Below are 25,314 nucleotides of genomic sequence, written 5' to 3'. Positions count from 1 at the left end.
TTTGGCTAATTTCCAGAAACATGCCCAAACACATTTCGGAAAGAACCATCCATGTAATGAATGTGGGAAAACGTTCATTTCTTCTTCTGAGCTAGAGAAACATACGATGTGTATTCATTGTGGTATCATGGATGTCAGTAATAATGGTGAAAGTGACGATGCTGACAAGCCAGTTGAATGTGAAGTCTGCAATAAAAGCTTTCTTAATACATCAAACTTTTTTTTTTTTTTTACACAGGAATCACCACTTTATCAAGGCCAAGAAGCCACTCAAGGATAAAGGTTATAGAGTGTACAGTAGAAATTGGAAATTATAGTAATCATTAGTAATGAAAATTCAGTAAATTTGATAACTTATATGGAACGGCTCATCAAGAACTTATTTACGTTAGACTTGAACACAACCATATTGTAGTCAGCCAGAAAGCAGGAAAACGGAAGACAATTCCACAGGCGTGCAGTTCTAAGAAAGAAGCTTTGTTCATGGAATCTACATTTAGGCTTAGGCACAGATAAAGAGTGGGGGGAATTATTGATAGTGTTTACAGCTAGACGAGTGTTTCTTGTGAAGGTTTGGCGAGGGGGGGGGCATAGACTTAAGTTCAGTCGAACACTTTGCATGAAAATAACGATACATCAGAGACAACCTCGCAACATCTCTTCTGTGAGATAGAGGTTGCAGGGAAGAGAAAAGGACATCTCCTACGAGGCTACGAAGTCTATTTTGAACTCTATCAAGGCAGGACAAGTCCTTTCTAGCAGCTCCTGTCCAGATGTGGCAACAATATTCCATCCTTGGATGTACCTGGCTCTTATATAGATAGAGAATAGCATCAGCAGTGAGATATCTACTGGATCAATAGAAAGATCCCACCATTTTTCCAGCGGCCTTGGCAACAGATTTGATGTACGTGTTCCATTTAAGATCAGGAGTAATAGTCAAGCCCAGAAGCTTGTCAAAACTTGAGGCCTCCTGAAGACGAGAGCCATTCATTTCAATTGATGCCAGATGTGGATCAGAATATTGATGATGTAAAGAGAGAAGCTTGGTTTTAGATGCATTAAAAGTAATCAGCCACTCATTTCCCCATTGTACGACGTGCTCAAGATCAGAGGAGAGAGAATCGGAGAGAACTTGGTCGTTTACTGTCTTAGATGTGGTACCATAAATGGTAGTGTCGTCAGCATAAATGTCTAAAAATGATGTAAGGATGTGATTTGGAAGATCATTAATGTAGATCAGGAAAAGAGTTGGGCCCAGGATGGACCCCTGAGGGACTCCAGCATTTATACTGTGAGCTTCTGATTTTTGCCCCTCAACTACTACTCTTATGAACCTATCAGAAAGAAATGATTTAATAATTGAGAAGACATTACCAGCTATACCATAGCTAGAGATCTTGTGAAGTAAACCTTTATGCCATACTCTATCAAAGGCCTTAGATATGTCAAGAGCAATTGCCCTAGAAAGATTGCCACCGTCGAGAGATTTGCTAATCCTATGAGATATAACTGTAAGCACATCTGCTGTAGATCTAGCAGAACGGAAACCATATTGAGTGTCACTAAGAAGGTTATTTTTGTTACTTTGACAAAAAGCCGTTCGAATGCATACTCTGCGGAAAAACGTTTGTCCATTTGTCACACCTGTCACGGCGTCATTTGGAGCACTCTGGTAACAAGATATTCTCATGTAACATTTGTAACAAAGAGTTTTTGCGTGTCCAAAACCTTGCCAAGCACATGAAGATGCATTCTGGCCAGAAACCTTTCACATGCAACCTGTGCTAAAAACATTTACTGAAACTTCTGAACTGGCATGCCACGTTCGAATTCATTCTGGTGAGGCAACTCCCAATATATACAATGCTGATGGTCGCCAATTATTTCCCATCCCCACCCCTGATCCTTCCCAGCAGTTGAAAACGTGTGAAGACACCAATATTTTGTGTAATCCACCCAAAGTGAAAGAATTTTTGAAGACTCCATTATCGTATGTGTGTTACATCTGTGAAAAGTCTTTTCTGAAGTTCTTGGATATTGTTGCTCACACCCGGTTACATCTGTCACCAATTTCCAGTGTATCGCAGGATGATGTCGGTTCTCAGCTTGGGGTAACTCCATTTGTGTGTGGAGTTTGTGCCAAGGCATTTTCACAAGCAGACACGCTGCTAGCACATATCGAGAATCACCCAATGGTTGAGAATTCAAAAGACTTGGGTAATGATGAGGATGATGATGAGGAAAAAGAAGAGGATGATGAGGAAGATGACGACGATCAATTGATGTCAGAATAAACTGGATTCGAAAACCATTCATTTGCAATCAGAAATGTATTTAAGTCACATCTTCATATTCTTCATTGACTTATAAAATATAAATAAAAAGGATCTGGCATAGTCAAGGGTGACTGCTCATTGACTACTACACGAAGATGCAGGAGAGGGCACCACTCCATCAGCTGGATTTCTCCACTTACCCTTGATCCTCACCTTATAATTCTGAGTACTTAGCAAGAAGACATCAAATACCATTTTTTTTTTTTTGTGCATGTCTTTCATATAACTTAATTGAAGATTGAACCCTGGCCTCCCAGCCCATTAGAAAACACTCTAACAATTATGCCAAATGGGCTAGAAAAAGATTTATGCTGTATAATTGGGATAAGTTTGTTCCCTATTACTACTTTTAAATTGATGTTCCATTTTATGTATTGTTAGTTATGGTAGTAATTGGCTTGTCATCCCTCCCCCTCATCAGTTGATCACATTTGGATTAAGGAAGGATCTAATTAGTCGCGCAAGTAACTGCGCGACAAACAAAATGTTACTTCGTAATCCAGCGTAGGGTACCGGTGGAAAAAATAAAAAATTAATTTACTTGAGACATACTTATTGAACATTTTCTGAAATAGTACAATAATTACCTTGACATTCTTCTGTTTAGTTTAAGGTATCATTTTCAGATATTTTGATACTAATACCGTTATTATTTGAATATAATTGCCGGATTTTAGTTTCATCAAAGTTTTCCACTACAACGTAAACAAATCCACTATTCGTACTACCATAATAACAGCGACACAGAGTGAGAGAGACAGACAGACAGACAGACAGACAGACAGACAGAGAGGGGGGGCTACTGTTCAGTATTTGTGTAAAATATTACATAACTGATTTTTTCCCCTATTTTTGATTATCCGTTACATTACTACCATTGCTAAATTAATTTAGTTTAAATCCCGCATTTCCATCCATGCTCACCACCGTCCACCGAAAATTACCGACTATTACCGAATGAGCAGACGTTAAATTGTAACAAACACACATCCGTAAAGTTGTTTAATTCTGCGTTGCCGAGCTCCTTACATGTAACATTTTCTTGCATTATTTACAACACGTAAGCGTACTATTTTTTTTTTTTTGTTGTTTACAAATACTGTGTCAATAAAATTCTTACTTTCTTTTATATTTATGCGTAATTGGTTAAACTTTGTTTATACAAATTCCTGGGACTTACGTAGGACCCCCCCTCCCCGGAGTAAATGTGGTATTGCGGTGATTTTGTGGCCTGTCAAGAATATATTATGAATATATTATTATCATTTTTAATTTTGTAACTGGTTGTAACGTTTTCTGGCATTATTTACAACTTGTTGTAAATAATGCAAGAATATGTTACAGCTATTTTTTGTCTTTCGGTATTTCTTATCGTTTCTTCGCAAGTTTGCCGGCGCTCGACGTAATGTCCCAACCTCATTATTAAGAAAATAATAGCGTGTTACAATTAGTGCATGAGCACCAACATTTTTACTATAAGGGACTTACGTAGGACTCCTGGGACTTACGTAGGACCCCCTCCCCGGAGTAAATGTGGTATTGCGGTGATTTTGTGGCCTGTCAAGAATATATTATGAATATATTATTATCATTTTTAATTTTGTAACTGGCTGTAATATTTTCTTGCATTATTTACAACTTTTTGTAAATAATGCAAGAATATGTTACAGCCAGTTTTTGTCTTTCGATATTTCTTATCGTTTCTTTGCAAGTTTGCTGGCGACGACATAATGTCCTAACCTCATTATTAAGAAAATAATAGCGTGTTACAATTAGTGCATCTGTTCTTCAGATGCTGCACTTCCATTTCATGTTCTCTTTCGGTTGAGGAGAAATCCGTCACGACTGAGACAATTTTTATTTTTGTACCTTTTCTTCGCGTTAAAAAACGACCCTGGTGTCTAACTGTGTCCCGTGGGGAGGCATAGTAAATAGGTACAATAAGTGCATGATCACCAACATTTTTACTATAAGGGTGTAACAAATACTCGTGTAACAACGGTAACATAAATGCAGTAGCACATTTTTACCTAAGTACAAAATCAACAAGAAGTAATATTACGACAATAATCATTATATAGATTTACATAGTAAAAAAAAATGTTTGCTAAACTTCCCGTTTCGCCCCCAAGGGCACAAAAGTTGTCAAAAATGCCCCAACAGTTTAAATCTCATATTTTTATTCTTGCTCAACAACGCCCACCAAAAAATCACGGATTAATAACGCATTAGCAGACGATAAATAAATTGGAAGACTCTAAGAAACGAAATAAACAGTCAAGTTTTTAAAACGATTTAGCAAATAAAGCCATCTTTGTAATTTTCTTTGATGATAGGCTGAGTTAGATTAAAATGACAAATTTATAGGGTATTATATTATTCTGGGGGTCATTTCTTTTATTTATTTATCTTTCATCTCCTTTCACACATGTATGTATATATTACTGCTGCACCTACTGCACACCCTTACTATACATTCGCCCCCCCTCATTTTCTACTCTCTATTTATCACTCTCCCCATTCCCCTACCTCAACGTCACTATTCCTCCACTTTCTCACTTTGTCATGTTCCCACCCCCTTTCACTGCCCCTATTTTCCACCTCCCTGACCGATTCTTCTTCTTCTCAATAGTACTCTCAATATTTCTCAGTTCTCTCTACTATTGATTGTTTACCTTTATTTAATTATTTTATTTTTTTTATATTGCTCATTCAGATCATCCGAGACTTGAGACCACAAAGTGACAATTAGAGACTCAGACTGTTAATTAGAGAGAAAGAGAGTGACGCAGGAGGGAATATAAAAGATTGTAATGGAAAAGGAAGGATCGAGTCAAAGTAAAAGAAAGCCTGAGTGATAGATTGTTCAGGAACAAACAGAGAGAGATATGAGCAAGGAGAAAGCAAGTGAAAGAGAGGAAGAATATCGCCAAGAACAGACTTTCTGAGAGTGAGGGCACTCAGAACAGGAAAAGACAACTCAAGCTTGTCAAGACACTGCATAAGGCTTGTCACTCCTACCACTTGTTTGACCATTTTTATACATTTTCTGACTCGTTTCTTGTTCAATTTGCACATAATTGACATATTTTTACCAACTATATTGCATTGCAAAGTCATTAAAATTGTATTCATGTTCATAATCATAAAAATGTAATATGTGATTATATTTTTTCTATTTTCACTGTGAAGAAGATAAAATTTAATTAAAATATATCTTTTATGAAATAGAAATGATATTTCACAATTAAAAATTGCATAATTCATTTCGAATTTAAGCCTCGTTATCACAATAAATGCTACATTATGCATAAAAACAGATCTATTATTCTGATGCTTCTGATCATTGGTGGAGTCGAAATTAACCCAGGACCTATTGATAAGCAAAATGAAATGGAGTACACCAATGCAAATGATGGCAATAAAAAAGTATATGATAAAATTGCTGAAAAAGATAAAAAAGCTGAATATTATAGAAAAAATAAAGATAAAATAAAACAAAGAGTTCAGAATTATAAAAAAAAAAACTCAAAGCGGTAAATAATGATACTTATAAAAAAAAAGCAAAAAGATTCAAATAAAAAATATTTCAATAAAAATAGAGAAAAAATGCATGCGAAAATGGCCCAATATTATAAAAAAAATAGAGAAAAAATTTGTGCAAAAGCATATTATAACAAATATAAAAATAAACATAGAAAAACAGCATCTAAATTTACTTGCAAATTCGAAATGTCAAGCAAAGATGCTAATTTTCATCGACACATTCTGATTAGAAATATGAGACAAATTAAAAAACGACGAAGATGTTATGATGAATTAATGCAAAAAATGATTATAATGCGGAAAATGATTATGTCATACAAAAAAATTGTCAAAGAGAATATAACAGACCTACAGGAACGCAGATTGGCTAATAAAAGTGCATTCAGCACTGTCAACAATAAATATATTGAAGGAGTTGGCATGAGAAACTTCATGATCAACCAATTGAAGAAGTACTTCAGATGCATCCACTCTTATGTAGAAAAAGCCAACAATGACGGTCTACAGACTTATTGGGGCAATAATTTGTTCCACTGCTTCACCAATGAGCACTTTCTTTGTGATAAAAGCAAATATGAATATGTGCCATTGGCTCAGTTGTCAAGACACAATTTTAAATTTATGCATTGCCAAGAATGTGATTTGAAGTCCCCATAAATGAAAACAATGAAAATCAAATTAATAACAGTGACTACAGAATATCAATGACTCGTCTGTGTAGAATCGAAGATGGCTGTCCAGACTCAGCTCAGAAATTGGAATATGCTAAAAGATTGCATAACAATTTGTCTGATTTGAGTCCGAATTTGACAATAGCTCAAATGAGGAAGAAATTGGATAGTTTCCAAAGTTGCAAAGGTATGCATTCTGATAGAATTTATTGCTGTGGCCAAAGTGATTGCACGGACAAGCTGACGCTGCTGAAACTCTTGTCACCACACTCGCAACACCTGAGAACAGTGATCAGAAAAGTATATTGATTATTGTCGATTGGAACATGGCTTAACAAATATGACATCGCAATACTTGAAGGTGACTGGTCAATATATACTGAGTTAATTTACCAGGTTAGCAGGGATGCTACTATTTCTGACCTTTACAATGAATCCTTTTCAAATGAAAATGAATTTCACACTGAGGTTTATGTTACAACAAAATATGCCAATTTGTTTAAAAAATTTCAAAAGGCAATTTATGATTTTAAAATAAATCATTGTGACATTTGCAAAATGCGCAAAAAAGATTCAGAATTGCATGAATGGGACAACTGGGATAAAATAAAATCTCAAACAATACTTAACATTATTAAAGCAAATTACACATTACCATGTATTGTATGCAAAAAATGTCAATCGGATATGATAAAATACAAAAAAGTACCAAATTTGGCATCGATTAATGGTCTTCAAGTTGATGACATCCCACCTGAAATCTCCATTTTGAATATGTATGAAAGTCTTCTTATTCAAAGAGCCAAATGCTTTATGAATATAATTAAATTGGTGCCATACAAGTTTAAAGGACTGCAAAGCCAGTTGATCCCAGCTATCAGAGGAATAGCTAGTCATTTGCCAATGCCAATGGAAACAACTATCAACCATGCTATAACTACATTGCCAAACAATGATCATAAATTACTTGAAATTATAGTTGATACATTGCCAAACAAAAAAAAATATTATTTGGCGCTCATTGGTTAATATGGACAAAGTTCTCAAAGCTTTGGATTGGTTGAAAAACAACAATATCTTGTACAATGGCATTAAAATTGATCGAAATGCCAACTTGGATGAAATTGTCACATGCACTGGGCGAAATGATAGTCTGAAAATGGATCATTTTCTGACTCAGACTGGGGCTCAGATTTCATATGAGCATCACACGCTCATTGAAATGCAACCAATGTTGCCACCTGAAAAGGATTTGACGATTTTCAGGCAAAAAAGAGTTGAAGGAGTATTACTAACTGACAATGACCCATTATTGGAATTGTTTTGTTTTCCTGATTTGTTCACAAGAGGTAGATTTGGAATGTTTTCAAATGAACGTCCATATGGCAAAGTAAAACCATACATGTACATCAGAAATCGATTGAACCATTGTGATCCTAGATTCAGAAGAAACATTCAATATTTGATGTTTTCTGCCGATAAAGCTGATAAACGAGCCATTGATGCTGGTATTTATGCTATTATGAAAACAGCAAAAATGCCAAAAATAACAGTTGCTGAACTGAAAAAAAGATTGAGAAATAATGATAAGCAACTGGAAGGCAATTTGTCAATGATGATGGCAAATATGCGAGGATCTAAGGAATTTTGGGCTCGAAAATACACGGATTTGCAAGCTTTTGATGAGTGTTATGGAGTACCCACTTTCTTTTTGACACTGTCTTGCAATGAATATATCCTCAAAGATTTGCACGAATTTCTTGAAAAGTTGAATAATACAACTAAAAAATTTGGACAAATAAATAATGATGATATTGTGGCAGTCAGTGAACATTTTTATCATAGATTCACATCATTTTTGAAGATTGTCATACTTGACAAAAACGGCCCTCTGACTGAAGTTGCCCATTATTTTTGGCGATTAGAGTATCAAAACAGAGGCACTCCTCATGTACACATGAAAGTGTACTGCAAAGATGCTCCTATTTTTGATGAGCCTGGCAAAGATTCACACAAAATAGTCCAAACTTTCATTGAATCTATTATTACTTGTCAACTTCCCAACCATTTTAAATCACCTAAATTAGCCTATTTGGTGAATAAAGTGCAAAGACACACTTGTGGTGGATCATGTTACCGTAAAAAATTTGTCAGAAATAAATTTTACACAATTTGTCGCTATGGATTTCCTAAATCTGCTGGAAATTTCAAATTTAACACAATTGAAGAAAGTGTTAGGTCACATAAATGTGGCAAAAAAATTAAAAAATTGTATAATTTGAATAGAAGCTCACAAGAGCAGTACATTAATGCTTACAACCCAGCTATTTTGATGATGTGGGAGTCTAATATTGACTTGCAGTACATTTCTGACAATTCAATGATTCTGAACCATTACATCACCAGCTATCAGACTAAATATGAAACATCTGAGACTGAAGGTGTGTGGTCATTGGACCAATCAAAATCATTTTATGGTAAATGCAAAAGCGCTGGTCTTTATACATTGTTCAAAAGAGATTCAGGAGCTTATGAAGTTGCTGATAAGCTGTTGGAACATCACTTGTTGGAGCTTCTGCAACTGTAATGTGGGTCGGTGCTGATATACCTGAATATAGAACCCGCAGATTTTTGCCAGAAGAAGAATTGGATCAAATGCAGCCTGATTCTACAGATTTGTATTATGGCAATATGGTTGAAACATGGTACCCGAATAGACCTGATTCTATGGAAAATAAAAGTTTGTACTATGTTGCGAGAAACTATGAAAGAACAATGAATGCTTCCACAAATGATGATGAGAAAGTTTCATTGAAGCTGCGAAATAATCATGGCTTTTTAAAAAAAGTGAAAGAAAAAGCTATAAAGACGCCAAATGTGAGATTGACTTCTGAAACAAAAGAACGATATTATCACAATTTGTTGATGCTGTTCAAACCTTGGCGCCAAGAAGAAATTGATTTACTTGATGGCTGTAAATCATATGAGCAATCATTTCATCAAAATGCTCCATATTTGTCTGAAATGACAAATTATGAAAGTATTAAGAAAAAAATTAAAGATGCTATTGAAATAAGCAAAAAAATAGAGCAAAAATCTAAAAATTATCAAAATGAAAATAATGCTGATGATGATCAAATTGATTGCGATCCTAATATGGCTAAAGAGGCAGATAAAAATGAAGCTGATTTAAATATGCCTCAAATCAGACATGTCACTGAAACTCAAGTTTTAGAAAATGAGCAAAAATTGAATTTCATTCAAAAAGAAATTTATAATGAAATTATTTCCAAACTTGAGCAACAAAATCTTCATTGGAATGAGGAAAACTCTATTCACAGGTGCAATTGTGACGATTGTTCACAAATTCTCAAATTTATTAGTGGTTTTGGGGGTGTGGGCAAATCTTTTCTGATCAATGCACTGGCAGATAAAATTACTCTCACATATCCTGCCATCAATGGACCCAGTGTAGTTATTTGTGCTCCTACTGGTGTCAGTGCTTACATTTTCAAAGGATCTACATGCCATAGAGTCTTTCAACTAAATGTGCAGCATGGTTCTACACCTAAATATGAACCATTATCAAAGGATAAAATAAAAAGTTTGAAAACCATGCTTGGATATGTGAGATTATTCATTATTGATGAAATAAGCATGGTTAGTCACTTGCAATTAGCATTTATTCACCAACGTTTGCAAGATGTTTTTGGTGATATTAGGAAACAAGTGTATCCATTTGCAAACATGTCAATTATTGCATTTGGTGATTTATTCCAGCTTCCACCTGTTAATGAAAAACCTGTATTTTCCAAAATATCTATTCAAGATGCTAGAAAATCAAATTTGGGAATTGCTGGTATAAATTTGTGGTCATATTTCGATTATGATGAATTGACCATAAATATGCGACAAAAAGATGACAATGAAAACTTTGTTAATATTCTTAACAGAATTAGACTTGGGTCACCAACTGATCAGGATATTGAGATCTTGAAAAGGCATCGAATCAATCCTAAACAAAAAGCAAATATTGATCAAGTTACTGATCTTTTGCAAAATTTGCAAAAGAAAATGCATATTATTTGCATTGTACCCACAAATGAATCTGCTGAGGAAGTGAATTATAAAATGTTGAAAAAAAATAATATTCATATCATTGAAATTTCAGCAACTGATTCCAACTTAAGACAAAAAACCGTAACAAAAAAAAAAAATCAAAACAGACACCAAAAACTTCTAAACTTAAAAAGATTTCTGACACAGCTGGACTTGAAACTGTGCTTAAAATTGGAATTGGTGCTAGATGCATGTTGCGTCGGAATATTGATATCGAAAAAGGACTTTGCAATGGTACAATGGGTACAGTCACTGAAATACAAATGAAAGATGGCAAAGTTGTTGCTGTGACTGTAAAATTTGATCATATGGATCATGCAGTCAATGTTGAATTTGTGCAAGCTGACTATGAACTTTCTCGTGGCCTCTTTGTGACTAGATCTCAAATACCTTTGTCACTCAGCTATGCTTTAACTGTCCCCAAAACCCAAGGTATTTCAGTCGATGGTATCATTGTTGACTTGGGATCTGATGTCTTTTCAGATGGAATGGCCTATTTAGCTTTGTCACGTGCTAGAAAGCTGTGCAATGTCTATTTGATTGACCTTGACCCTCATAAATTGACCATGTGTAACAAAAGTGCATGGACTGAATATAATAGATTGAGGGCCAAAAGAGACAGGGTTGATTTGCCACCGCTTCCTCCTTGTTCTGTTAAGCCTCAAAGTTTGTCATTGTACAAACAGACTTATAAACGAAAAAAAAAACAATCGTTATAGATCATGATTTGAAGCAAAAACGTAATAGTCCAAATAGAAAATGGCTGAAAATAGACGATTCAATTTCTCAAAATAATTTGGACCTCAAATTGATCAATGAAAGAAATGCTTGTTTTGCTAACAGTATTGTTCAGACAATTTACCACCTTCCTTTGTTGTCTAACATCATTAAAAGCATTCCAAACATTGATTTGCCAATTCAGCAATTAAAAAGATTGCTTGTCCCTGGCACTCACAGTGTTGCTGATCTTAGAGAATCAATCAGAGGCGTTTTTAATAGTGGCCAACAAGAATGTGCTATTGCATTTTGGGAATCTTTGATAAACAAGTGCCCTGACAGTGCCAAACAATTATTCACTTTTGAAGAAAGTAAAGTGATGAAATGTCTTAGAATACACAAACAAAACTGCCAAAGACTACAAGATAGTGAATGTAATTGCACCTTTAAGGTTGGCTGTGGGTTCCAAACCTTGCAGATTGCTGGAATACCACAGAGATTAGTTATTCAACTTCATCCTACTGATGGTCGACAGCAATTTAAAAGTTTGCTCAAAACTGATGCTTCAGTGCTCAAACATTGTATCAAATGTCAGCAAAATACTGAGCACTTGAAAAATGTCACTAGAACGTTTCCTACTGCAATGAAATATTTGTGTGTTCAAATAAATAGATTTATGTTTGAAAATTATAATCCTCGGCGAATTAATGCTGAAATTATGAATTTCAGTACAAAAAAACAAAATATTTTTGGAACAAATTTCAAAGTAAAAACAGCTATTCTGCACACTTTGAATAGAGTCGATTTTGGGCATTATACTTGCATTGTTAGAAATAATAATAAGTGGAATATTGTCAGTGACACTAACTTTTCTAATAATGTCAATTTTCCTTCCAAAATGTCCAATATTGTTGGCATTTATTTTGAAAAAATATAAAGGAAGCAAACATTTGATAAAAACAAGGTCATACATTCAATAGAAATAAATAGTGGTGGTTTTCGCTTTTAAAATTCAGCCATCACCTAGGCATGGCATGGGGCTGTAACTGTAACTCTGCAGGCGAACAATAGCACTGTTATGAATCATAACTAAACTGGAGACAAGATTTCTGCTTCAAGAGATAAATGTACTATAAAATTTTAACCGGAAAATTATTTTACTGAAAACTATTGATCAATATTACACTCTAAAAAGGAAGATACTAGAGTTAAAAAAACAACAATTTTATTTACACTCAAGCAATTCAAAATTTATCTCAAAACTGACTCTTCAATTCGCAAATATTGTCAACAAAATACTGAGCATTTGGAAAAAGCCACTAGAATGTTTTCTACTGCAATGGAATATGTGTGTGTTCAAACAAATAGATTTTTATTTTAAAATTACGATCCTCAATGAATTAATTCCGAAATTATATATTTCAATAAATTTTTTTTGCAGAAATTTCATTGTAAAACCAGATATTCTTCACTTTTATGAAAGTCGATTTGGACATTTTTACAAGTGAAATATTATCAGTGACACCAATATTTCATATAATTTTAATTTTCATTCCAAAATGTCGTCCATCAATATTGGCATTTCTTTTGAAAAATATAAAAGAAACAAATAATTGAGAAAAATCAGACCATATATCCAATAGAAATAGCAAAAACTTGAGTGCTAACCTCCTAATCAGCGTGGTATGGGGCTATAACTGTATCCCTGCAGGCGAACGATAGCACTTTTATGAATCACTAAAATTCAGAATTTAAAAAAAATTTCTGTAAATTTTTTATTATGCAATACTTTTCCTGTGATCATTAGCATGTTCTATTAATTAATAAATATAATTCTATTATTTTTATTGTTGCTTATGTTGTTGATGAATAGAATTTTAAAAAGTTAGGTATTTTCTTGAAAAAGGATTTCGGCCTCAACAGAAAGATGTTCAACAAAATGTTTAACCATAAAATTTACCAAAAACTATTAATATTAAACTATAAAAAGAAAGATACTAGAATTTAACCAAAAAATATTTTATTTCAACTCAATCAGATGTGCCTTATGCACTAATAAAAATGCAATTGGCATTTTGTTGAACTTTTTAAGATTTTAAATATTTATAAATTTTCTCATTATAAAAAACGATTATTATATTGATTATAATTTTTTGACAGAAGAAATAAAATGAATTGCATATAAAACATTAGAAGACAAATTTTTAAATCATAAGAAAAATCTAAAGTCACTAAATTATCAATAAAGTTTGTCATAATAATACATTTATTAGATTAATTTTAATTTGGAAAGATAGAAGTACAGTTAAAATATCCAGAATCAGCGAATTCATTAAATTTTATCATAACAAAAACGATTGTTTTATTTCAATGCTATTGATAAGAAAACATTTGTTTTACTTGATTAAAATTAATTAAACATAGATTATATCTGTAGTATATAAATATTTTTTTATAATGAAACAATTTATTAATTTTTGCTGATTTACGATTTTTTCATTGCCGGTTTTTATTTTGCAAATTAAAAATAATCCAATAATCTTTTTTGATAATGAAAAAATGTGCTGACAATTAAGTGATTTTAAATATTTGAATATTTTTTTAAATGAACAATAAATTAAAATCAATTTACTAAATAATCATTTTTTTTCAAGATTTATTTACACAATTTACTAATATTTATTGATATAATTGGATAATTTTGCATTGTTCTTCTAATGTTTTATATCCAAGAAAATTTGGATGGAAAGCATCAATAAGTGGAATTTGAATGGAATTAATCCTCAAGATTACTAAGCTTGGAGACTGAGGTTTCAGGTTGTCAGAAAACGTCAGACTCCTGACCAAAGGAAATAAGACAATATGATGATACTGATATTCTCAAAATTCATTTACTATTGTAAATGTGCATCTGTGTGCATCTGTGTGCATTCACTGCACTGCACAGATCATGGTTGTTTGCTTATTGTCTTCATCCAAATTCAGTGCTTGATTTCAACACTAGCCTTAGTGTCAATAACGTGGCATTGTTAGTGCGACAACCGAAAGATTCTCCAAACAAAACTACAACGCCAATTTAAAATAAGTATTAATGTCTTATTTTGTGAACTTACAATTTTATTTGATTACACTACAAAAGACAGTCATTCTAGCTGAACAACAGGCAAATCAAGACAAACATCATCCAACTGAACACAAAGCCCTGAGAAACTTCCGACTGACCCGTTTTGTTCTAGATATCACCAGGACCACACCTCAAGAATATCAGCTGTTAATCTATGGACATAAAAAATATACTGCCTAGGGGATTTCGCATCTGGAGGGACATTAACTTTTTAAGACTCAAGTAATTACAGCATGGAGCCTTGCATCCAAGAAGACATTACAATTTCAAAGGTTGTCCCATTTTTTGAGTGGTCTATTTTCTTTTAACAAAATGTTTCTACCATTGCTAAACCTGCAGCATTGCACATCCTTACACTATTCTTTCTTTGAGCGTTTTTAAGGTTTTGTGCTTCATGTAAAATATTTAGATTTCTACTCTTATGCATTTTTTTTTTTTTGTTTATATCCAAATAAGATATTGGTTTTAATCTAAATCTCTTCTCAGTGGTTTGGAAATTATTTCCCCTTCAATATGTGTTTTGGCCTTGAAGGGTTGATAATAAACAAGACATGATAGTGTATTTACAAAAATGTGTATTTATAGAAGTATATTATAGTATGCAGACTGCTCATCGTTTGTTGTAGGCTCTTCTATACATAATGTCCAAAAGAGCCCATATAGTCACAAAATAATAGAGTAGATCACAAGTACACCATAACTACCCCTCTTTTTTAGCTTTGATCCATATGGATTCAATACATTTTTCTTTTAGGGTTTACTAGACTGGGTGCCCGGCGTTGCCCGGGTGTTTGAAGGTGTGTGTTGAACAAAAAAAAAAAAAAAGTGGTAGTAGGCAGGCAGGCTCGAACCCGTACCACGAAGGAGGAAAAGAGCGTGAAAAAAAGCATAACGTTTTTGCTGTTGCGCCCAGCGCCAAACCGGAAGTGACGAATGTTTTAATTAAGGCTAGTCAATCGAAAAGAGGGGATGACTTTCGAAAATATTGGCGAAAAAAACGACACCTCCCTGTAGAAAAGTGCTCAGTTGAGGATGAAGGAATTAATGTTTTTAGCTAATTTTTCGATATTTGTTGTCTGAAGGGTCGAGCTTCAAAACGATACTAATCTCGTGAAAATTCGTTGCCTGTGTCGAAAGTTTTAAGCAGACATACAAACATACATACATTTAAACAGACAGGTGAAGTTTATATTATTGATTATAGTCAAATCTGTAATTGCATTGGTACTAATTGAAATCATTGAACTACGAATAACCAATCCTCATCTTAAAAATTCAGAAACGCTGTAATTGCATGTTTTCTTTTTGTTCTTTGTTGTTTTGAACATGTTTGTGGAATTGGTATCTTAAATGGTATCCATAAGTTCTTCTGCAGTATTGTTCTCAACAGGATCTGAATATCGTTTCCTCATCTTGTTCAGGGATCTTTTGGAGATAAACTTGTGCCCTATTACCATGTAAATTATGTTTCCAAACCGATTATCCATTCATCTCTCCTTCTCAGTATAATGTATTTTTTTTGAACATCTGAAAGAAACTTTCTTCTTTAACTTCTTTAACCTCTGGAACATTTTTTTCATGCCATGATTTTGTATAGGTTGGCAATAATCTATCAAACACTGTTTTAATCTTCCTTGCATTCTGGCATCATGGAATGTGAAACATATATATCTGCAAAAATTCTGGAATGACATTTCAGTAGCTGTATGCACACTTTCTGAAGCGCTTTTTTGAATATGTTCATGAACCATTCTGCGTGAACATTTTTCCTTGAATGATATAGCGTGATCTTAATATGCTTTACTATAAATACTTTAATTTCCTATCGAAGGGACAATCAGTAGAATGTGGCGTGACCGCCTCTGGGAGTGGTAGAGCTCCCCATTGGGGAGAGATTAAGACTCCCAAAACACTGAAGAAGACTGGGCAACTATGCTTGTATTGATTGTTAAGCATATTTGCGTGCCCGGGCAGTGGCAGCCAACCTTGCTGAAAGGAAGAGTTAAGTTATGAATTTTATTGTGTTTTTGTAAAACTGATATATACATTTTATTGTTGGTGGAAAAGTTACAATTTGATGTCGTTTTGAGAACACAACGAATATGATTTCAATTCTGGGGTCAGACGAAGAGTCATGAGAGGGGTCAACCTCCCTGTTCATGGGAACTGAAAGCTGCGAGCGTTCGCAGAATCACCAGCACACGCATCGGATCAGGACTTCCCCGGAATGACATATTGATTGGTGATTGGTCTAGGGAACAACCTACCCTACCCATCACCTCACTTGATAAGCGAATGCCTATGCCAAAAATCAGTTGGAGAGTTGAAGCTGGGTCTTGAGAGACCTAACACTAATCGAAGAATCATCACACCCCTTCCACCGTCCATCGCTACCACAACCATGGAGAGTAAGATTCAATAGTGTGTTTTGTAAGAAATCAACATTGGACATTTGTATATAAGTTTATATTACATTTTGTAAATTTGAGTTGAATTAACTCGTAGAATAGAGAAATCTGAGTTTGTCTTTCTTTTGTGTGCATGAAACTCTATTCACTTCCAGTGTGATACGGCATATCAACCCGAAGGTGAAATCGTCACTGAAACCGACCAACCAGATCCCACTGTGATGAGAGAACTCGTGGTGAATCCCCTGTGAAAGACGATCAAGACACATGTGTGAGGGTTCACACCTGTTACCAGTGATTCAGTCAGGTCACATTTGGTGAACTGTGACAAGAGCCTATTCACAGAAGACTTCACAAAAAAATAAATCTTAACAGCATGATCAGAAAACCCAATAGAGGAGAAAAATAAAATAAGATTCAAGAACAAAAGTGAGAAAAAGATCAAGTAAGAATGGTTGATGACGGCCATTATTTTAGATTACACAAGTTTGGTTTTTTCATTTATTAAACTCCACTTCTCGATTCTTGGTTGTGCATTTATTAGCTGCCATTTGTTTTTAGGTTATTAAGCTTCTTTTAAGAATTCTGTTAAAGGGAGATAATCCTGGAATTTTATCATAAAATTAACTACATCCCAACCAAATAAATTTACCATTTGCATCGTTTCAGTGTATGGGCCTATTTTCTGTAAACAATGAAGTGCTTGACCTTCCAAGCTTGTCATATTAATGGTTTCCTTAAAATCTAGATTTCCAACAGATGGGTGCCAAATATCAAAATTCTTTTTCCTCAGTAATAATGAGAATGAAGTCAGGTATTTGAGACATTTCATTCACTTTATTCACTTGAAGCAATGCTGACAAGGGGGTGTTTAAATAAAAAACTAAAGCAAACTTGGCGCTTGTTTAGAACGCCCCCCCCCCTCCCATCTATGAAAAAAAAAAAACAATAACAAAAAAATGTATATGATGTATCTACTCATGACCAAAAGAAAACATTGTACACAAAAAATCACATAAATTGATCAAGTTTGGATTACTTGGAGTTACCTCTCCTATTTCTTCACACTATTTTCAAGAGAGTACTACGAGATCATTGCTCGTGGTTTAACCATAAAATTTGATTGTCTTATTTTTGCTCAATTTATGTGATTTTTTTTTTTAGCATATAATATATTCCTATTGTCACATATCATATAGATTTTTCTTTACTTTTGTTTTTGTTTTTTTCCTGGATAAGGGTAGGGGAGAGATTTTGGGCAAGCACAACAAACTTTTTAAAGATCTATTTAAAAAATAAAAACTGTAAACATAACGATACTTAATTTTTTTTTTTTTTCCTGCATTAGTGATATTTATTATTAAAACAATTATTTTAATTTAAGATTAATAAATTTTTATTTTTGGAGAATTTAAAAAAAAAAAAAGAAAAGGGGGGGATAAGCGTGAAATTTTCCGACGTGAGAATTTTGTCAGAAAAGGCAATATTTTTGACTTTGACTTCGACTTTGACATATAGATCTTTGAGGTTCAGGTTTTGGACCTGTTCATCATTCCAAGGGAAAAATTTCCTAGACAAATTTTTTTTTTTTTTTTTTTTTTTTTTTTTTTACAAAGGCATCACCACATTATCAAGGCCCAGAGGCCACTCAAGGATAAGGGTTAAAGAGTGTACAGTAGAAATTGGTCAATATAGTAATCATTAGTAATGAAAATTTGGTAAATTTAATAACTTATATGGAACGGCTCATCAAGAACTTATTTACTTTAGACTTGAACACAACCATATTGTAGTCAGCCGGAAAGCAGGAAAACGGAAGACAATTCCACAGGCGTGCAGTTCTAAGAAAGAAGCTTTGCTCATGGAATCTACGTTTAGGTTTAGGCACAGATAAAGAGTGGGGGAAATTATTGATAGTGTTTACAGCTAGACGAGTGTTTCTTGTGAAAGTTTGGCGAGGGGGGACCATAGATTGAAGCTCAGTTGAACACTTTCCATGAAAATAACGATACATCAGAGACAAACTCGCAACATCTCTTCTGTGAGATAGAGGTTGCAAGGAGGAGAAAAGGACATCTCCTACGAGGCTACGAAGTCTATTTTGAACTCTATCAAGGCAGGACAAGTCCTTTCTAGCAGCTCCTGCCCAGATGTGGCAACAGTATTCCATCCTTGGACGTACTTGGCTCTTATATAGGTAGAGAATAGCATCAGCAGTGAGATATCTACTGGATCGATAGAAAGATCCCACCATTTTTCCAGCGGCCTTGGCAACAGATTTGATATACGTGTTCCATTTAAGATCAGGAGTAATGGTCAAGCCAAGAAGCTTGTCAAAACTTGAGGCCTCCTGAAGACGAGAGCCATTCATTTCAATTGATGACAAATGTGAATTAGAATGTTGATGATGTAAAGAGAGAAGCTTGGTTTTAGATGCATTAAAAGTAACCAGCCACTCCTTTCCCCATTGTACTACGTGCTCAAGATCAGAGGAGAGAGAATTGGAGAGAACTTGCTCGTTTACTGTCTTAGATGTGGTACCATAAATGGTAGTGTCGTCAGCATAAATGTCTACAAATGATGTAAGGATATGATTTATGGAGAGTAGAAAACGCATTGTGGATGCGTTATCGGCAGCTCCTGTTACTCTCGCTTCTTCTTATTTGTCCCTCAGTCCTCATTTTTTAAATGAGAGATTTTTCTGACAAAGGGAGAAGAAAAAGCTGTTTTCTAGGTTGGCAGTATTTTTGCGCGAACAGTTGGCAGAATTGGTGGAAATTTTCTGTTTCTATGTCTATCCTTAAGGGTGCTGGAGGTAAACGTTTTGTCTGGGCTGACGTTATCCGCCTGATAGTCAGGGACCCGAAATTTGTTGCATGTTTGGCAAAGAAACCCAGGAATTTGCACTTCCATTTAGGAGGATGGACAATATAAACTCGGCAGCAATCTTCAAGTCTACAGTAGCTAAAAAATTGTAGTTTTAAAGATTATAACATGCTGAACATATTGACGTTAAAATCAATTTAGTATTACTTATGTCATGAAACAGAAAAGAAGAAAAACAATTTTTAAGTTTGTAAATTAAAACACATACTAGCATATTTCAATATGGTTGATTATTGTTAGGAGACATTCAGCATATTATTATCTTTAAAAAATATATACATATTTTAACTACTGCATATCGTCTTTCTAATGAAATTATCACGTCGGGAAACTTAACGTTTACCAAAAAAAAAAAAAGAATGTTTAATTACAACCTGCCACAACGTCTATATTTTCTCTATTTTCTTTGTTCTATTAAAACTCAATTCCAGTTTATACATAGCCTCAATATTACAAATGTCTGTGTTGATGGTTGCTTATTTAAAGATTAGATGTTTCTGCTACACTAAAAATTTGTGAAAAAAAAATAAATCATCTAAGCTTTGGAGATAAATTAATGCAAGTTTCGTTCTTTTTTTTATTTGTCTGTTTATGTGTACATGTACATCACTGCATGGCATGATGTGTACGTACACGTTTTTACTTTGTGTCAAGGGAGATAAATCATGCTAAGGGAGGTAACTTTTGTCAGTGAAAAATTATTTTTATTTTTAGATTGATTTTTATAAAGTTTGGAAGAACACGAAAATATCGAACATAAGTCTCTATGTACTTACCTTCGCATGAAGTTAGAGTTAGACAAAATATCGGGCTTTAAAGCAGAGAAATCTAGCTTCCCTCAAAGTGACACTCTGGAGTGAGGCAAAAATTTAAATTGCCTCAATCTGGAAGGATTTCTTCCTCCATGACCGAAAACATAACATACTGCAGTAGTACTGCACTAAAGGCCGAAAAAAGTCTTTTTGGGAAGGAAAGCGTTCACTGAGTATTATAATGTATATTTATATTTTGTCAAATATTTCAATAATTAAATCCGATATTTTAACCATGAACATATTTACATATGAAAATTTAAAAAATTAAATGATCATATTTCAAGAGTTGCTCTCCCCTTGTCATAACTAAAGTTAAGAAAACATGCGTATTAAGAGATACTAGAAATAAGAAAAAAATACCGGGAAAAATTAATCAGTTTAACTTTGGTACAAATTGTAAACTATTTCCTAGTCTTTTTTCTTTCTTTTTTGTCTGAGTCTACGACAGGAATTTTAGTAACATGCTCATGTTCTCTACAAAAAAAAAAAATCTACTAGAGAGATATGTGCGAGCCTTTTCCTAGTCTCACACAAAAACATGCGTTCACATTTCAAGCTATATTACTTGTCATATATATACGCGCACACAAACATACGTGCCCACGTACATATATTCACGTTCGCGTACATACACTCACATTCACGTGTATATACACACATGCTAACGTACACACATGTACTCACACACACACACACACGTCGTACACACACAGATGGACAACGTCACTTCCGCTTTCAAAGGAAATCCCCACATGCGCAAAAGACACCCCAGAAACGAGTATAAAAGAAAGAACAATAAGCGGCTCCTTCTTTTCGGCCCAGCTTCCAGCACCAGCGTGCCGTTTCGGCAGGCGTGCACGCACACACATACCTCACACCAATTACTACTATGTGGGACAAAAAGCTAACAGACCGTACGTACACATTCTCACTCTTTCTCTCTCTATCTACTACTGGTCCCTGAGAACACCTTCGCGTAGCTGACTGCTAACATGGTGCACAACTTAACCTCTATCCTTTTCTTTGCCTACACGCTGGACTATCATTCGCATTTCTACTACTCACTTCTTCTCCCACGAGTGAACAAACGATAGTGACCCGAATTTGAGATGAACACACACTATCCTTTTCTTTCTACAACACCAGTCCCGCAATGAACATTGGTTACACACGCGCGGACATGAGCACATGTTATATCTAAAACATTCGTTCTTTCAACAGTAAATAAACGATACGTTTATCTTATCCATCAATTGAGTCTTTGTTTCCTTCAATTCCATTCGTTTCATTATTTTCTTGTAGCGAGCTAGGGTATTATATCCTGGTCCGTTACAGATATCGCTAACAATTTGCCCATTTTTCCCAATTGCAGCATGTACATCAACCAAGATACAATTAGCATTCACTAACAAAATTGGATAAACAAAGTAAAAAAAGAAAAACTTGTTTATTATCTTGGGCATTAATAAAGACAAAAAAATAAATAAAAGTGAATCTTTTACACTCTGTGAGAGACAAAGTTTTCAACATCTTTTGCAATCTCACTGACAGAGAAAATGGCGTCAGAGCAACAACTAAATCAGAAGATGGAACGTTAATACAAAACCAATATGAAACAGTGAAGAATCACTAACAGATCTCTTCATGCCTAAAAAATAAGCATATCATACGGAATTTTCAAGCTTTGATGCGCAATGCAAAATCTAAATGAAAACGTGGATTCATACCATGCCAATCTCTACTCTAACATCCACATGCAATTTTCAAAGAAATTTTATTTATCAAGGCCCGAAGGTCACGCGAGGATAAGGGTTACTGAATGTAAGGTGGTACTGTAGTAATCGCTAATGGTCTAAATAAGGTAGAATTTGATTATTTAAGGGTATGACTCAACGAAACCTTGTTTACACTGGTTATATTCAACTGGGAAGCAGGCCAATGGAACAGTGTTCCACAGGTGGTCAGTTCTAGGAAAGAAGCTTTGTTCATGGAATCTACATTTAGATTAAGGCATAGATAGAGAGTGAGGGAAATCATATATAGTTGTTGTATCTAGTAAAGTGTTTTATCTAGTAAAGTGTTTTTTGTAAAAGTTTGGCAAAGAACAATCATAGATTGGAGTTCAATCGAACACTTGCCATGAAATAACGCAAGAGCAGACAGACGAGCAACATCTTTTCTGTGAGAGAAAGGTTGCAAGGAAGAGAAAAGGGCATCACTTACTAGGTTATCAAGGCAGGATAGAGCACAGATGTCTCGAAACAACCGGGGAAGAAAATGGTGCTACAACCTTGTACTACAAAAGGATGAGCAACAACAATTAACATCTATGATCATACCTGTTTGGCTCTCCTGCACAGATCCTAAAGGTCCAGAAATATTGTGCATGCCTTACTAGACACTCAAAGCAGCAACACATTTATCAGTGAAGATATTTGTGAGAGAATTAAGGTAAACTCCGAGCCCATTCGATTGAAGTTATCAACAATAGCCAGTCGAAATACAATAGAGAACTGCCAACGTATTTTAGGACTGAAAGTAAGAGGGTATTTTTCACAGAAACAAATACACTGGAAAATACATCCCTCTGAAAATGAATAACATACCTACCTGAATAACAGCAGAAGCATGGGAACATCTCATAAATATAGCAAAGGAAATGCCAGACGAGTTAGACTGCCCTGTTGGACTGCTAATTGCGTATGACTGTGCAGGTGCCCTAAAATCAAGAAAAGTGATCACAGGGAAGGATAAAGATCCATTTGCTGTCAAGACGGATCTCGGGTGGTGCATAGTGGGACCAACAACACATCTGAACAACCCAGGAAACACAGTTGGACATTGTTACCGAATCTCTTCCAAGGAGATTCTACCTATTACACCTACCTCAGTAATAAGAGCCTTGGAGATGGACTTTCGTGATATAAACCCCAAAGAAAAGACTGTCTCAAGAAGACATAAAATTTCTCCAGATATTAAAAGAGGAAATTCAACATAATAATGAGGGAAATCTAGAAAAGAAACTTTGCTGCAATCTGAAAAAGAATGAAAAACAAATATCAAAATTATAATTTTATTTCGGAGATAACAAAATTTGAATGCAAGAACATGATAGATCTAATTTTGTATCACAAACCAGCCAGTTTAGTTAGACACATTCATAGCTAAAAAGTTTTCTCCAAAAAAATTTACTTAATAAAAATGAGGCAAAATTTTAGAACAAACATGATACTTAGACATACGTAGGAGTAGGTATTAAAAATGATCAGTTTGATGTGCAAAAATAGGTTAATATATTGAAATTTTCTCTTAATTTCAACTTGTAATAATTTATTTATTTTGGGGGAATTATTTTCCTAAAATTTGGATGTAAACAAAATTTAATCTGTTCTTTCAAAAATTTACAATTTTTTTCTATTGTGTAATTTTTTTTTTTTTTCAAGTTACTTCAAGTTAAGTTACAACATTGTCTCCAGGCATATGAAAGAGTTCAATCTTAAAGAAAAAGGACTATCCATATGGAAAAAAAAAAAAAAAATTCAACACACATAGTCCCGACAAGCAGTAAAATGTCACCCTTGTCACTGTTGAGATTCTATATGCCGGAAAACTTTTAATAGTTTCTTTCCTTAAACTGCTAGACTTGGAATCCCCACCCCCATTAACCTGCTTCTCTGACTGTACTAATCTGCAGAAAGTCAACTGTAATGTGCTACTCAACTCCCCACAGTTCCTTTTACAACATGATTCCAAATAGCCTCTTATGTTCCGTGGCAATATGCATGGTTTGAGGTAGGAAAAAAATTAAATATTCTTCAAATCAATAAAACAAATGACACATCGAAATATATTTATTTAAAATTGTACTGTTTTTTACTAATGGAATCATGACTTGTCAAGGCTAAAGGTAACTCGAGGATAAGTGTTAATCAGTTGGAATGATTGTCACTTTAGAAATAAAGAACTTTATGAGAGGATTGCGAAAGATTGATGCGACGAACCAGTTTCAATTTATTAGTGGGTTTGAAATAATTAATTTTAAAATGACTAAAGCAGAATGTTTTTTTTACCATAATAGTATTAGAATCAGATTTATCACCAATATTGTTGCTAATCAAATTTCGATTTCTTTCATGCATGTGAAATGTGATGATACAAACATAGTACAGATGTACTAACGATACTATAAGTAAGCCATTTAAACTTCAAAAAATAAGATTCATGTCTTTTTGTTCTTGTCTAGAATTCCCTATATAATAATAAAAAAATGTATGATGTACATACCCATGATGAAACAAAAATATATCCCCAAAATCAAGTAAAAAACGAAACTAAGAAAATAAAATTTTAAGAGTATTCAAGAAAAATAACTCTTCCATCATTTTGAAAAAAAAGTCAAGGGAGATAACTCTACAATAACGTGTACTTACTAGATTTATATGCCTACAAATTCCCATTAATCGCTTAGAGTATTTTCTTTATAAAATTATTTGATCAATTTATATAATTTTTGGAATATAATATTTTCGCTTCATCATCAGTAGGACATCATACATATTTTTCTTTAATCTGTATATATATTTTTTTAATCTGAGGGAATTCTGAACAATAACAAATCCATAATTACATAGATCTGCCGAGAAAGACCTGAGCAAACCAGACATTAGGTGTTAGGATTTTCTGAAGGCA

General features: G+C 34.1%; 1 protein-coding gene across 4 annotated transcripts in view; it reads left to right on the top strand.

Annotated features, from left to right (window-relative positions):
* The window catches only part of LOC145277760 (cilia- and flagella-associated protein 91-like), a 362,282-nt gene that overhangs the window by 99,304 nt on the left and 237,664 nt on the right, over positions 1–25,314 (top strand). The window contains exon 2 of one of the 4 annotated variants that reach the window (XM_080129484.1): positions 5,056–13,239. The exons of the other annotated variants lie outside the window; for them this stretch is intronic. Within the exon in view, the coding sequence (XP_079985610.1) occupies positions 9,143–10,942 (1,800 nt within the window). The 5' untranslated portion in view covers positions 5,056–9,142 and the 3' untranslated portion in view covers positions 10,943–13,239. Of the gene's footprint in view, positions 1–5,055; positions 13,240–25,314 lie in introns of those variants that run through there. 4 annotated transcript variants of the gene reach the window in all.

The sequence above is a fragment of the Euprymna scolopes genome, chromosome 6 (assembly GCF_053919585.1).
Source record: "Euprymna scolopes isolate OS-2025 chromosome 6, ASM5391958v1, whole genome shotgun sequence".
Taxonomy (NCBI): Eukaryota; Metazoa; Mollusca; class Cephalopoda; order Sepiida; family Sepiolidae; genus Euprymna; species Euprymna scolopes.
This window is presented reverse-complemented; position numbering and strand designations above follow the sequence as displayed.